The sequence below is a fragment of the Cebus imitator genome, unplaced genomic scaffold, assembly GCF_001604975.1.
Source record: "Cebus imitator isolate Cc_AM_T3 unplaced genomic scaffold, Cebus_imitator-1.0 Scaffold19, whole genome shotgun sequence".
In the NCBI taxonomy this organism is placed as follows: domain Eukaryota; kingdom Metazoa; phylum Chordata; class Mammalia; order Primates; family Cebidae; genus Cebus; species Cebus imitator.
Window position 1 is genome coordinate 8,962,722 of NW_016107334.1, and position 15,766 is coordinate 8,978,487.

The 15,766-nt window shown below is 50.1% G+C and overlaps 1 protein-coding gene across 2 annotated transcripts in view; it reads left to right on the forward strand.

Moving 5' to 3' along the window:
- The first annotated feature begins 374 nt into the window (after positions 1-374).
- The window catches only part of SYNM (synemin), a 30,197-nt gene continuing 14,805 nt past the window's right edge, over positions 375-15,766 (forward strand). Inside the window, exons 1-2 of one of the 2 annotated variants that reach the window (XM_017518479.1) lie at positions 375-1,326; positions 8,927-9,051. In XM_017518479.1, the coding sequence (XP_017373968.1) occupies positions 517-1,326; positions 8,927-9,051 (935 nt within the window). In that variant the 5' untranslated portion in view covers positions 375-516. The remainder of the gene's footprint in view (positions 1,327-8,926; positions 9,052-15,766) is intronic. The other variant, XM_017518486.2, reaches the window with a different exon arrangement.

Genomic DNA, 15,766 nt, shown 5'->3' on the forward strand with positions numbered 1-15,766 from the left:
AAAAAAAAAAAAAAAAATAGACGCCCCCGCTCCCCGCTCCACCCCGCCAATCTCCAGGGCCTCGGATGAGAAGTCTCTCGTAAATGGTCACTACCTCAGCAACTCCATAGACTTCTATTTCCATCCACGAACGCCAGGACTCTCGTACACTGCGGGCACGCGTGACGGGGCAGCAGCAGGGAGCCCTCTCCGATGTCCCTTCTCTGGGCCCAGCAGGGCAATCCGGCGACCCGCCAGCTGTTCCCCGACTGCTCGCGCCAACTACCCGCGGCCGCCAGGGTGCGGCAGGAGGCGGTGTCCGGCCGCCAAGGCCGCGCCGGGCCGCGCTCTGATTGGCTGGAGGTCGCGGCCCGCGCCCAGTCCGCCCGCCCCGTCCGCTAAGTGCCCGGGCTCGCCCGTTCCCGCCCCAGTCTGCGGGCCTCCGGGGCAGCGGCGGGGCCGGAGCGTCGCGGCTGAGGGGACAAGACCAGGGCAGGAGGGAGCCGGCCAGCCGCGAGACCCCGCACGCCTGGCAAGATGCTGTCCTGGAGGCTGCAGACGGGCCCCGAGAAGGCCGAGCTGCAGGAGCTCAACGCCCGGCTCTATGACTATGTGTGCCGGGTGCGGGAGCTGGAGCGCGAAAACCTGCTCCTGGAGGAGGAGCTGCGCGGCCGGCGCGGCCGACAGGGCCTGTGGGCCGAGGGGCAGGCCCGCTGCGCCGAGGAGGCGCGCAGCTTGCGGCAGCAGCTGGAAGAGCTGAGTGGGGCCACCGCGCTGGCGGAGAGCGAGCGGGACGCGCTGAGGCGCGAGTTGCGGGAGCTGCAGCGCCTGGATGCGGAGGAGCGAGCCGCCCGTGGCCGCCTGGACGCCGAGCTAGGCGCGCAGCGGCGCGAGCTGCAGGAGGCGCTGGGCGCGCGCGCCACCCTCGAGGCGCTGCTGGGCCGGCTGCAGGCCGAGCGCCGCGGCCTCGACGCGGCCCACGAACGCGACGTTCGGGAGTTGCGCGCGCGCGCCGCCGGCCTGACCATGCACTTCCGCGCCCGCGCCACCGGTCCCGCCGGACCCCCGCCGCGCCTGCGGGAGGTGCACGACAGCTACGCGCTGCTGGTGGCGGAGTCGTGGCGGGAGACGATGCAGCTGTACGAGGACGAGGTGCGGGAGCTGGAGGAGGCGCTACGGCGCGGCCAGGAGAGCCGGCTCCAGGCGGAGGAAGAGACGCGGCTGTGCGCGCAGGAGGTCGAGGCGCTGCGGCGCGAGGCGCTCGGGTTGGAGCAGCTACGCGCGCGGCTGGAGGACGAGCTGCTGCGGATGCGCGAGGAGTACGGGCTGCAGACGGAGGAGCGGCAGGTCAGTGCGCGGGGACGGCGCCCTGACCCCACACCCTCTGTCCCCGCCCCGGCACCCTGCCCTTGACAGGGTGGGGCAGCGGTCCCTTCACCAGGGCTTGGCGTCGCGGACCCGTAGGGCCCGCACAGAAGGTGCCCGAATGGCCTGGGGACCCGGGCTCAGTCCGCTGGTCCATCGACTCAGCGGGCGAGCGACGTGCGGCAGGTCCCAGTGGATGGCCCTGTCCCCGTCCGGGGGTTAGGTGGCAGCTGCTTTAGCTCTTGATGCGCGTGACTGGGCGCATCCCGATAGTCGACCCTGTTAGTGCTAGGTTTTCCTTCCATTTCCCGAGCTTCGTAGACCCAGATCTAAGAGTCAACCAAGAAACCGCTCTCACTTCCACAAGTGACGGTCATAGTAGCCTCGTTGTCTATAGCGCTCCTCAGGGGAAAACCCAAATTAATTTCCAAAACGGTTTTTATTTTCCCAATATTATTTCCCAGTTGGAAGCCGCAGTTGTGGCTCCCTGGGAAAGCTGTGGCCTTTTGATGTTGGGAGGGGCAGGAACCATAATGCAGAAAAGAGCTTAATCGGAGATGTTTTGATCACAGCACACGTTGACGTCAGATCTCTGCGTGATGTAAGAGTTATGGGAAAGTGGGTCCCTTTGGGAGGATGTTATTACAAGTGCAGAGTGATATAAACAGTTACCGTTTCAGAGACGCACACCCTCTGACACCGGCAGGGTGATACCTGTGGCTGATGTCAGCTGTGCCCAATCCAGTCCTAGCGTTTGGCCCCTGCCCTGCCCAGCCTCAGCCACAATTGGAAATATTCCCAAATCACGCTATCAGTGGTTCTCAGGACAGTTGGAAATAACATCTGCACAATTTCACAAATATTTTAAGAGTATGGTTTGCAGCTGTGAGTTAAAGATTGAGACAGTGACTTTTTAAAATTAGAAGTGAGAGGTGGGGGTTGTGGTATGGAATGACGGGGTGATGTGACAGGTGTCCACAGATGATCGGCAAATACCTATTGATTCTCCCTGGGTCCCCAGCACTGCGCCAGACTGTCAGTATTCAAAGAGCTAGAGGCTAGATGGGAAATCATAGAAAGCAATATGTACTAAATTGGGATTTAATCTTTTGAGTTGTGGGTTTTGTTTGGCTTCTGCCTCCTAATTTTTCAAAGTGTTCTCCTGGGGCTTTCCCATAGCTAAAGTAGGGGCAGGGACTGACCCACCCTGTGCCGATTTCCACTTGTGGGCACTTGTGTCCCTTCGCAATGACAGTGGCCAGGGGTCTGAGTTCCGCAGGTCCTGTGCCCCTCATTGAGTGAAAGTTAAAAAGTGCCTTAATGTGGCATTCATGGAGGTTTAACCAGTGGTAATTGTGACTCTCCAAAAAGGAGTGTCAAACCAGCTTTCCAGGGGACCCCTTTGTAGGGAACCCTCACTACCAACCCAGGGGTCTGTGCTGTGCAGGCAGGTTTAGAAAATGCTGCTTTGAGTCATGCTGTGTGGACCAAATCCTCACCATGCATTAGCAGTCACAGTTCACTTGGCACATTTCAGACCTTGAAACTCAAGTTCCAGTGTTCTGTCTTAGCGGCAAAGCCCTTCCCCCCACATTGAAATCTTCAGTGGAACCCCTATTCTGAGACAGATGAAAGCAGAGCTCTCCTGACTGGGGGAGAGATGGGGACTTGGAAGTGCAGGTAAAATCCTATCCAGCTCTCCTTTGACATAGGGACTCCAGGACCCACTGGTGAAGCGCTTTTCCTGAGGTCACACCTGCCTTGGGGCTGGGACCCCACTCTCAGCTTCCAATCCCTGTTCCTGCTCTAGCTATGGCAAAACCCCAGGAGAACACGTTCAAAAGTGAGGAGGCGGAAGCTGAACAAAACCCACAACTCAAAAGATAAAATCCCAATTTAGTACCATACTGCTTTCTTGATTTCCCATCTAGCTCCTAGCTTTTTGAATACCAAAGGTCTAGCTCAGTGCTGGGGCCAGGGAGAATTAACAGGAATTTGCTGATCATCTGTGGACACCGGTCACGCCACCCCAGTCATTCCAGTGATACCTCTCTCTTGTTGGAATTTGCTGCTTTTTCCTAAAACCAAAGAGTGAGGAAAATGTCAGTAAGGACCTGGGTTTTTGTTTTGTTTTTTTTTGTGTGTGTTTTGAGACAGAGTTTTGCTCTGTTGCCCAGGCTCAAGTACAGCGGCTGATCTTGGCTCACTGCAACTTCCACCTCCCGGGTTCAAGTGATTCTCATGCCTCAGCCTCCCAAGTATCTGGCATTACAGGCAGCACCACCACACCTGGCTGATTTTTGTATAATTAGTAGAGACAGGGTTTCACCATGTTAGCCAGGCTGGTCTTGAACTCCTGACCTCAGATGATTTGCCTGCCTTGGCCTCCCACAGTGCTGAGCTTACAGGTGTGCACCCCCTGTGCCCAGCTGGTATTTTTTTTTCCAGTTCCAATTTGCAGAAGTTTTATTGTACTAAATATTACCAGTCACTACCTTGTTTATATCCTGAATCTTCCCTCAGTCAGCTTAAGACAATCCCATTTCAAGTTGCATTCCAGAAGATTCAGCATCAGTCACAAAGATGCTAGGAAGTATGTGAAGGAGTAAGTATTGATGATTTAGCCCCAAGCCTGCAATTTATTTCACGTTCTGTAGAAGCTTACTCTGGGGAGACTGAAAAAAATTCTAAAAATGAGTTTAACTAGTATATGGTAATAAATGTCTTATTACTAAGAGTTAGCTTTTAGCAAGTGCTTCTTGTGTGCCAGGTACCACAGATGCCCTTCACAAGTATTCACTGTCAGTGTCCACACCGGTGTCAGAAAGTGGGTACTAATATTAGCCTCATTGTACAGAGGAGGAAACTGAGTCACAAAGGTCACCTGATTAGTGCAGCCAGGGTTCAACTCAGGCCCTGGTGCCTGAGCAGCTGACCACTGGGCCACAGTTCCTCTCTTCTGTCTCTTCCATCAGAGAGAGAAACTAACCAGTATTCCTGCCTTTATAGCATAATGGTAATTGCTCTTCCTAAGGGCTAGCCTGAGATACTCTGCTGATTTCCAGTCCTACAATGCTTTTGGACCCCTCCAGCTGGGTGATGTGAGAATAGTTTTGGCATTAAAACTATTTTCTTTCTTTCTTTCTTTCTTCCTTCCTCTCTCTCTCTCTCTTTCTTTCTTTCTTTCTTTCTTTCTTGTGTTCCATGTGCTTTAATGCCCCCTTGGCTGGAGGCAGGAGCTGGAGTCGGTGGAGGGTGTCCCCCCATTGTGTCCAGCTTTCCTTGCCTCTGGCCATCTTCTGTGGGTCATGGGGAAAGATTGCTAGGATTCTGCTTGGGGGGAACCTGGTCCTTCCCGGATGACCTGCGTGCCTTCTCTGTATGAGGCGATAATTGTTGGCCTGCCTCAGATTTGCCTGCGCAATTTGCTGAACTGACATCCAAGTTCCCAAATGTGATCTAGATCATGGAAATCCTGAGTAACACACCCAGGCTGCAAGAGGGGGTTTCGGAAAACACTGGAAGACATTTGTAGTAGGGTAAAGACCAGTTTTACCCTGCAAACACTGAGAGTTTTGCTTATGAAAGTGAGCCCTTAGCTTGCGAGGCTGTATGGAAAAGGCTCCCAAGACCCCATACGTGATTGAATGAAAACTTTCTGTAGATGGGAAGTGGGGGTGGGATTAGGATGGGATTAGCGGAGGGTCTGTGCTCTGCAGCTGTCCTACCTGGCCCTGAATTCCGACTCTGCCACTCTTTGGGCAGGTGAAGTTGTTTAACCTCTCTGCAATTCAGTTTCCCCCTTTGTGAAATACTGGCTGTAGCCCCCAGGGTGTATACAGTTGGTTCATTAGTTCATCTCACAGCCATTGAGCATTTAGTGTGTGAAGCTCAGTTCTTCATGGCCGGAGATTCAGCAGTGAAAAATGCCACATATAACAAGGAAAGGCCCTTGACCTGAGAGGCCTTCAAGTGGAAACGACGCATGTTTTTTTGGGGATGCCTCAGCCAGGCTACCAGGGTTGCTAGGGCATAGCGAGCAGGAGTGCTCTAGAACTTGGGCTTTTAATCCACTAGAGGTTCTGAGCAGAGGAGAGTAGGGGCCTGGCTGTGTCTTAATGGAATCACTGATGCTGCTGTTTTTAAAATAGACTGAGTGGGTGTAGGAACGCCTTAAGAGACTATCACAGTAATCCAGGCAGGAAGCGCTGGAGGCTTGGACCAGGGGTCTCAGAGGGGGACCCACCTTGAAGTTGAAACCAGCAGGGTTTGCTGCCGGGTTGGATGTGGTGGGAGAGGGAGAAATCACAGTGGACTCCGGGGCTTGTGGCCTGAGCAACTGGAAGAAGGGGGTAGCCTTTACTGTAGGACATTGGTTAGGACCGGCCTGCATGAGAGATTAGTTCAGTGTGCATGTGTTCAGTTTGAGATGCTTCTTAAGATACCCACCAAGGATCGTAAAATATAAGTTGAGTTCAGGGTGCTGTCTGGGCTGGAGCTATAAATACTTCATTGGCAAAAAATTCATGCTTATTGTTAGGAATACACTTAATTTTTTTGGCTGAATGAAGTTATCACAGTATTTAAATCCCCTGGAGCTCTACCATTCAGGATTGCAAATGACTGTGGTACTTGTGAACGGTTCCACAGCCACACTCCATGAGCGGTAGCTCAGGTTTGGCTAAGAGAAAGTGAAATCTTTTGATACTGACATCAGCATGCCTTCCCTGCTATGCAGCAAGATTTCATCATCGGTTGTGATGCTGCCCAAAAGTTCTCTAAATAGCAGCAAAAGGGCGACCTCTCTCCCAGGCTTTTGCAGCATTAGGTGAAACTGCATCTAGCGTCCTATGTCTGAGGCTCCAGTGCCCCTGTCCTGACCCACAGCTTGCAGACTGGCAAAGCAGAGCCCGAGTCTGAAGTTTTATTCAACAGCTGGATTGGTTGTGATTCCTTCACTGTTGGGAGTCAGTGAAGTCTTATATTTCTGCTTCCAAACATCAACTAATTTTCCTTTGACAGTTTAGGAAGCGCTGACTCACATGGAAATGTGATTGAAACTATACTTATTCCAACTTAAACACAGTTTGATTTTCCTCTTTATATTTTGTGGGGTGCAGAACTATTCTGTGTCTTCTGGGACGAGAATCTTCCTGCACACCCCTTCAACGTGACTGGGGTTTCTTGACCTGTTCAGGAGGTGTGTGGTTGGAGAACTGCATTATATTTTTTTTTCTAAGCAGTTTAACAACATTTGAACTTCTTTATAAGGAATAAATTACTATAAATTTTTAATTTGTAATATTTATGTCAAATTTCCTATAGTGGAAAGGGCACTCATACACATACATACATACATACATGCATGTATACATACAGCCCATCTTATATGAGAACCTCGTACCTGAATTTGTATGTCCTCTTAAACAGGGGAACATAGAATTTTTAACACTGAGACTTAACTATAGAATGAGTGAATGTCATGGCTAAATTGTGGCAGTGCTGTCACTTACATGAAGACTGGCAGTTGCTCTGCTTTGGTGAGCTTCTCTGTTTATAATGCCAGCTGTGGGATCTGTTAACATATATCCACCCTGGGATGTAAGTCAGTGATTTTAAAATTTACTTCTTTGCTTTAAAAGCTAAGGGGTTTTTGATTTTAGTATCTTTTATATTCTAAGGGAACCTAACAACAATCACTGGCATAGAAATAGAACCGTTATGAGAAGTGGACATATTTATTGGCTGATGATGCATTTTAAAAAATGATAAATTCCAGCTGGGTGTGGTGGCTCATGCTTGTAATCCCAGCACTTTGGGAGGCCGAGGCAGGAAGATCACCTGAAGTAAGGAGTTTGAGACCATCCTGGCCAACATGGTGAAACCCTGTCTCAACTAAAAATACAAAAATTAGCTGGATGTGGCGGCAGGTGCCTGTAGTCCCAGCTACTTGGGAGGCTGAGGCAGGAGAATCGCTTGAACCTAGGAGGTTCCAGGCTGCAGTGAGCTGAGATTGTGCCACTGCGCTCCAGTCTGGGTGACAGAGTGAGACTCCGTCTCAAAAAGCAAAAAAGAACAAAAAGTGTGTGATCTTAGTAGAGAGTTCATTCCTTGGTTTCACAGACATATTTATTGTGGACCCTCAGCGTCTTGCCGGGTGCCTTTGGTGAAGGGATCCCAGCAGCAATGAACATAATACTCCCTCTCCTAGTAGACTTACAGTTTTTGAATTCTACAAAGATAAATGGTTATGGTCTGGCTTAGTTTAGTTAATTATGTTCCGAAATAATGCAACTTCCCATTACAAACCAGAAGCTAAAAGCTTATGGACTTATTTCAGTGTTAAAATACTTGTTTGGTTAATTGTTCCCCAGAGTAACTAACAACTAGGAAGAAAACAAAACTGTAAATTGGTACAGCTGAAGCCCATGTGTTTATTAAGTAGAAGATACCGTGGGCTTCAAATGGTACATTTTGAGAAGGTAATATGATCTTGACCCTTTCATCTTAAATGGAACAGAGCAGCTACATGCTGTGTGACTTGTATGTGGAGGGCACTGGTCTAGAACTGGGATTCAGAAGGCTGCAGCATCTCCCAGCCAGGTAGAGAGGCAGGCGGGAGGACCCAGCCAGGGGTGAGAGGAGCCATGAGGAGCGACCAGGATGCCCTTACTAGCTGCATTGGGCAAATACGGTTCAAAAAGAAGATTTATTTATTTTTATTTATTTTTTTGAAACAGAGTCTCGCTCTGTTGCTCAGGCTGGAGTGCAGTGGCACAATCTTGGCTTACTGCAACCCCTGCCTCCTGAGTTGAAGTAATTCCTGTGCCTCAGCCTCCAGAGTAGCTGGGATTACAGGCCCATGCCACCATGCCTGGCTAATTTTTGTATTTTTAGTAGAGACAGGGTTTCGCCATATTGGCTAGGCTGGTCTCGAACTCTTGACCTCAAGTGATCTGCCCTCCTCATCCTCCCAAAGAAGTGGGATTATAGGCATGAGCCACTGCGCTTGGCCCCAAAAGAAGTTTTATATCTGAGTTTGTATTTTGTCATTTATGCCCAGAGTGCATTTCTCCTCAGATGATCTTAGAGTAGCTTTTTCTAGGTGAAACAAAACTCTATCAGTTTACCTGGTTATTATTGGAGAAATCATGACTTGGGGGGTTCATTCCAGTTCACATCTGAGTGACTTATGTTTCAAATTTTGTAAAACCCCTGATTTCTAGTCTTGCGTCATTTTTCCTAGGATCTTAGTGACTGGTTTGAGGTATTGGCTTTCCTAAGCAGACTGATGTCTGAATGGTAGAGGTGGTTTGAATAAACTCCTAAGCCTTCATTACTAATAGAGAGTCTGAACGGAGAAGGCAATGTCCTATCAAAATCTTCATATGCAGTAAAAAAACTTCCATATGGAAGAGATACAACACTGGAAACCATCCCTGCGAATGACTGCATGTTGTATAACCCTGGATGTTTTTGTTAATAATCCTGGTCTGTTTTTATGTCCTAAACTGTCAGCACCTTCAGTTTGAGCCAGTAAAGCTCCAGTTCTCCAAACTAAAAGTCCGTCTGTTCTCTTTAGAGAGTGATTGACTGTCTGGAGGATGAGAAGGCGACCCTCACCTTGGCCATGGCTGACTGGCTGCGGGACTATCAGGACCTCCTGCAGGTGAAGACTGGCCTCAGCCTGGAGGTGGCAACCTACCGGTAAGGATGCTGTGCTGAGCTGGCCTTGATGAAGCCATGGGGGTGTGACTTGTACATGAAGGAAACTGGTCTAGGGACCATAGCCTCCGTGGATTCCCCATGGCTTTGTGACAAGCAGAGAGCAGCCCTTGGCATGGCCAGGCAAGGAGTCGAAGGCTAAAAGGAGGAGGAAGAGTAGGGGCTTGCTTAGGTCACTGAGCGTGTGTCCCCAGAATGGGAGTAGCTGAGCCTTGCACCCTTACCTAGTGTCTGTGTGTTCTGGGCATTCCTGAAGAGCTTTACACATGTCAACATGTTGGATCATAGGAACTAGAGACTGTGTTTACAAATGAACACACTTTTCTCAGAAAAGTTACAGAGCTGGGAAGTGGAGGGCTAGGATGTATTAGTGTGTTTTCACACCACTATAAAGATGCTATCTGAGACTGGGCAATTGATAAAGGAAAGAGGTTTAATTGACTCGCAGTTCCACAGGGTTGGGGAGGCCTCAGGAAACTTACAGTCATGGTAGAAGGTGAAGGAGAAGCAAGAACCTTCTTCACAAGGTGGCAGGAGAGAGCGAGCTCAGGGGAAACTGCCACTTTTAAAGCATCAGATCTCATGAGAACAGCATGGAGAAAATCACCGCCGTGATCCAGTCACCTCCCACCAGGTCCCTCTGTCAACACATGGGGATTACAGTTCGAGATGAGGTTTGGGTGGGGACACAGAGCCACACCATGTCACAGTATTCGGACCCAGGATGTCTGTGTCTATCTGCCTGTTGATTGCTGCTTTGAATCCCAGGGCTCTGATGCCACCCTCTGTGGGTTTGGCTTTGAAGAACTGCATCTCTTCCAAGAGATTAGCATGGTGCATGGTGATGTAGGGCAGCTGGCTTTATTTATCAAGATGTTGACTTGAGTTCAAGGTAACCAACTCTGATGAAAAGGTCAGAGAGTGCTCCAAGGGGCTGGGTGCCAGTGGGGCAGAGAATGCAGTCCTGTCCCCCTGGGTATGGCCCGTGGGCCAGCAGAACAGTGCTCCTCCCCTTCTTGGCATCACCCCTCTCTTCCCCTGGTGCCAGTGGGTCTTTGATTGAGGTGGTACCCCTTATTTCGTGGAAGCTCTTATGCTCAGGACTGCTATGGAGGAGCCAGGATCTATGAAACTTACAATGGAAGGAATTTTAGAGATCCAGGTACCCCACTTGCAAGAATGGTAACAATAGCCAGCTTTATGGAGCCCTTACTGCCTGCCAGACATGGTGCTAAGTTCTTTGTTGCTGTTCTCTGCTCTGAGTCAACCTCTGAGGTGGGCAGCACTCTGCCCTCTTAGAGGTGAGAGAGGCGTGGAGGTTGGGGCTGTAGGCTGGTGAGGAGCAGAGCCAACCGGGTCTGGTGCCAGCCCTGTGGCATACCCACCAAGCCATGTAAAAAAGGCACAGTGCCTGCTCCATTCCCAGGATTGTGGAGCATGTGTCAGTGGAGGGTGTGAGCAAGCTGTGGAAGCAGCTTTGGCAAAAGAGTCAAAGACCTGGTTGTCAAAGCCGTATTCCAGTGGCTTCTTAACAGGTGGGGTGGTGGGGGGGGGTTAAACCTGGAGAGGTTAAGAAGGGCACAGCTCCCCTGGTGAGGCATAGAGCAGGGACCATCCCCAGGCCTAGTTCAGCACATATTGTAGGCTGCCTCTGCAATCTTCTAATCACGATTTTTTTTCCTGAGATGGAGTCTCTGTCACCCAGGCTGGAGTGCAGCAACTTCTGCCTCCCCTCCTGTCTCAGTCTCTCAAGTAGCTGGGACTACAGGTACCTGCCACCATGCCCGGCTACTTTTATATTTTTTAGAGACAGGGTTTCACCATGTTTGTCAGGCTGTTCTCGAACTCCTGACCTCAGGTGATCCACCTGCTTCAGCCTCCCAAAGTGCTGGAATTATAGGTGTGAGCCACCGTGCCTGGCCCTGATCATGATTTTTTGCTCTAAGGATATTAAGGTGGCCTGAATTGCTTTGATGTCTATTAAAAGGGTATCTGGCTGATATGTGCTTGTAGTTCCCATTGCAGCCTAGGCCGGCCTCACTGTCTTTATTGTCTGGAAGACTTACATTGGCCAGGGTTCATCCCAGCCCTCAGTCCCATCAGTGAAGAGGGAGCAGCTCTATCAGGCAGCCCCTGGCCTGGACCCCAGGAGGCTGCTAAGGGATGAGGCCTTCCCAAGGGCATGGCAGTCCTTGGAGGAGCCTCGGCCTAGTTGAGGGATGAATTGAGATGGCGTCCTGGGGCTAAAGCCATGAGGACCTTTCTGGTTCCACTATTTGAGAGGCTTGCTGAGCTGAGGGGCTGGTGGCCAGGGCTCAGAGAAAGGGAAAGATGCACTCCAGCCTGGCCTTCCCAAGCTCCATTCTTGGCATTCTCCTTGAAAATCTTGTGAGGTGAACAGTTGCAAAATTAAATTGTTAGGGCATTGAAACACCTGTTGAGTTAGATAACCTAAAGTTTAATATGGAAGACTTGAAAACACTCAGGCTTCATTTGGGGGAAGAAAGTATTAATCAGGAATTTTTCGTTTATGAATGACAGAAACTCTCCTCGGACTGCCTCAAGTCAAAAAAGAATGTATTACTCATATACCTGAAAGTCCTGTGCTGGTCCACTCTGTTATGAAGGAATACCTGAGACTGGATAGTTTGTAAAGAAAAGAGGTTTATTTTGTCTCACATTTCCGCAGGCTGTACAGGAAGCACAGTGCTGGCATCTGCTCCTGGTGCAGCCTCAGGAAGCTTACAGTCACAGTGGAAGGTGAAGGGGGAACAGGCGTGTCACATGGCAACGGAGTGAGCAAGAGAGAGCGGGGAGGTGTGGGGTTTTTTTTAGATGGAGTCTTGCTTTGTTGCCCAGGCTGGAGTACAGTGGTGCAATCTCAGCTCACTGCAACCTCTGCCTCCCACGTTCAAGCAATTCTACTGCTTTAGCCTCCTGAGTAGCTGGGATTACAGGCATCCACAACCACACCCGGCTAATTTTTGTATTTTTAGTAGAGTCGGGGTTTTACCATATTGGTCAGGCTGGTATCAAACTCCTGACCTTGTGATCCACCCACCTTGGCTTCCCGAAGTGTTGGGATTACAGGTGTGAGCCACTGCGCCTGGCAGGTGCTGGGTTCTTTTAAACAACCAGATCTCATGTGGACTCATAGAGTGAGAATGTACTTATTATCATGAGGACGGCAGTAAGCCATTCATGAGTGATCCACCCCCATAACCCAGACACCTTCCACCAGGCTCCACCTTCAACACAGAGGTCACATTTCTACATGAGATTTGGAGAAGACACACATCCAAACCATATCACATCCTTAGTTTCAGGTCCAGATGGGAGATGGGTGGATGGTCTCCCTCTTCTGGATTCTTCTCACTATGTGGCTGGACAGGTCTTGAGGAGCTCCAGGCTTAGGGCCACCCAGCCTCGTACCCACCGTCAAAGGAGGGGGCCTCTTTCTTTTCGGTCTCTGGCTCTTTTGGGTCATGTTCCTGCCTCTGATCCCATCACTGGCTAGAGGAACGAAGGGCTCTAGAGCTTTGGGATGGGGGTCCAGCCTCTTATGAGTCACATGGACTGAGACTGGGGTGGTGGGAGTTACCCAAATCAGGCCCTCTTCTAGGACAGATGCCAGGCAGGCCTGGAAAGCTGACCTCTGTGTCTGTGTTAGGTAATGCCCATGCCAGATGAATCTTCCCTGCAGGGCAGCTGGAATTTTGTGTTTTCTTTCAGTAATAGTTCTCTGAGTTAGAATTAGGAGACTTCTGTGCCTTATCTCTCTGGGATTTTGAGCTCCTTCCTTCCCTACTTTGTCCTGCCCACTGTTCTTCATCCTGAAAAGCCCGTGTAAACATGGGCTTCCTGTCTGAGAGTCCAGGGCCTGCCTTTTTCTAGGGTATTCACAACCCCACCGGCCAGCTTTTCCAGGGCATCGATGGAGAGCCGTTCCTGCTCGGTGTCAGCAGCCTGTCAGCCAGGACAGAGTTTATTGTGTCTGTCTATTGCTGGCATTTCCCTAACCCGATTATGGATTGACGTGGCCAACTCCTAGGAACTGAGGAGCTATTAATGCTTTCAGGGGAGCGAGTGCTGGATTTCACGGTACCTCTTTCTGCTGTCCAAGTTTGCCTGGGGAAAGTGAGGACCCCTGCTAGGAACGTGCCTGCCCAGCCCTGCCAGGTAGGATCACTGAGGCCTCCCACCTCTGTGCTGCTGTTTAGTCTCAGAGATGCCCATCGACGAAAAAGATGTTGAACCCATTCTTTTGTAAAAGCCAAAAACGCAGCATTTTTGAAAATGACCAGTGCATGTGTGGAAGACAAACCCTTGTTATCTTCGATGGGAGTCGTTCTCAGTCTGCACTGCTCCGATTCTGAGGACAAGTGTGCAGTTCCTATTCGTGTCAGTGCACGGGCATTCTTCTGACCCTTCTTCTTTCACTAAAGTGCCCATTTGATCTCTGCAAACCTTGACCCACCTGTGGTGGGTGTTGCCCTAGAATTGCTGAGTGGACACTCACCGTCCTGTGGCTCATTGGTTCTCATTCACATGCAAGGGAAGGGACCGTGGCTGTTTGATGCTTGAAGCACATTTTGCTGGGATTTGTCCATTGTCCCAAGGACTCTCAAGTGTACTGAACACTTCCCAGCCCAGATATTTGGCCCTTCTAGGTGACCATCACAGGGAAGGAGCAACATTAATCACAAAATAATACAATTGTATGCTTGTAATTTGCAAAGAGACATGGAATTTATAAATAAATATATAATTTAATAAAGTAAACATATAATTAACAAAGCAAACCTCAAAGAGTCTAAGACTGGAGGTTTGCCTTAGGCCAGTGCATGGCCAGGGAAGCTGCTGGCACCTTGCCTGGAAGGTGAAGATGAGATCGAGACCTTTGAGCATCCTAGGACATGCAGCACCGTCCTGCCCTTTCCTCCTGCACTGTGGGTGGCAGTGAGCGGGAGCCTGGGGCTGGGCTTTGGGCCCTGGATACTGAGAAGAGAGGAGACACACCCTGCTTGCAGCTGGCACCAGGCTGCACTGGCTCTTGTCTCCTTGTCAAGAGTAGCTGTAGTTGTGTGGGCCTGGAGGTACTGATCCATTTGCTCCATGATCACAGGGTCTTGCCTGGAGTGTGCTTTTTATTGCACTAGTAGCAGAGTGGCAAGGGAAAGATGCTCAGAGACAGGGACTGCACCGTGGAATCTCCCGACCCTCAAGATTCTGATTAGATTAGTGGCAGGTGGAACTAGCACAGTGGTTTTCAACTTCTCCAGATGATTGTGAGGTGCCACCAGAGTAGAGAATCCCTGGTCCAGGGTCTCACTGCTCACAGGACAGCGGCGTGCACCTTTGGAGGCACTGCAAGTTTGTTGGGAATGCAGAATCTTGGGCCCACCCAGATATACTGGACCAAAGTTGGTCTTGTAACAAAATTCCAGGTGATTTCATGCACACACTACTGTTGGCAAAGTGGCCCAGAGGCAGGTAAGTCTAGGCCCTCTCACTCCCGGAGGATGAGACGAAGGATGGATTGATGGAGGAGAGGGGAAGCAGTCACAGTGGGAGACAGGGCTTATGCCAGGACCCACACGTCAGTCTCTTCTGTTTGCAGTTGCATGTGGCGGTCCGCCTAGAGCTGTATTGGGTCTGTCTGAGGTCACAGAATCCTGTGAAGCCACCTGGAGAGACCACACAGAGAAGGTAGTGACTTGGTTGGACAGAATTTGAAGCTCTGAACACCCCAGATGAGCAACGCAACTCATTCCTTTAAATCCTGTTTTGCAGAATCATGTCAAAACGAATAGTCTATCTAGTGTTCCCAACATTTTGTTATGAGAATTTTCAAACATAAGAAAAGTTGAAAGAATCATGAATCGGCATTTAGGTTCTCCAGTGAACATTTAACTATATTTGCTTTATCTCATGACCGTCCACCCCTGTATCATCATCTGTCTTACTTTTTGATGCATCCAAAGTAGGTGCCGTTACCTCTGATCATTAATGGGTAACAGAGTGACAGCTGCCTTCTGTTTAGTACCTACCATGTGCTAAGTGCTTTGTAGACAGTAGCTCCAATTTTTATAGCTTCACCAAAGAAGCATGTTTTCCATGTGATGAAACCCAGGTTCAAGGAGGTTATTTAAAAGGTTACAGGCCGGGCATAGTGGCTCACGCCTGTAATCCCAGCACTTTGGGAGGCCAAGGCGGGTGGATCACGAGGTCAAGAGATTGAGACCATTCTGGTCAACATGGTGAAACCCCGTCTCTACTAAAAATACAAAAAATTAGCCGGGCATGGTGGCGCGTGCCTGTAATCCCAGCTACTCAGGAGACTGAAGCAGGAGAATTGCCTGAACCCAGGAGGCGGAGGTTGCGGTGAGCCGAGATCACGCCATTGCACTCCAGCCTGGGTAACATGAGTGAAACTCCATCTCAAAAAAAAAAGGTTACACAGCTCATAACTGGAGAGCCCAAGATTTTAACCTCAGCCTTAAACCAGGGCTATTCCCTCCATGCCCTGCTGAACGTGGAATTAGAAAGGAGGCTGCATGGGGCTGGGCGGTGGCTCATGCCTGTAATCTCAGCACTTTGGGAGGCCGAGGCAGGCGGATCACGAGGTCAGGAGTTCGAGACAAACCTGGCCAACATGGTGAAACCCTGTCTCTACTAAAAATACAAAAAATTATCC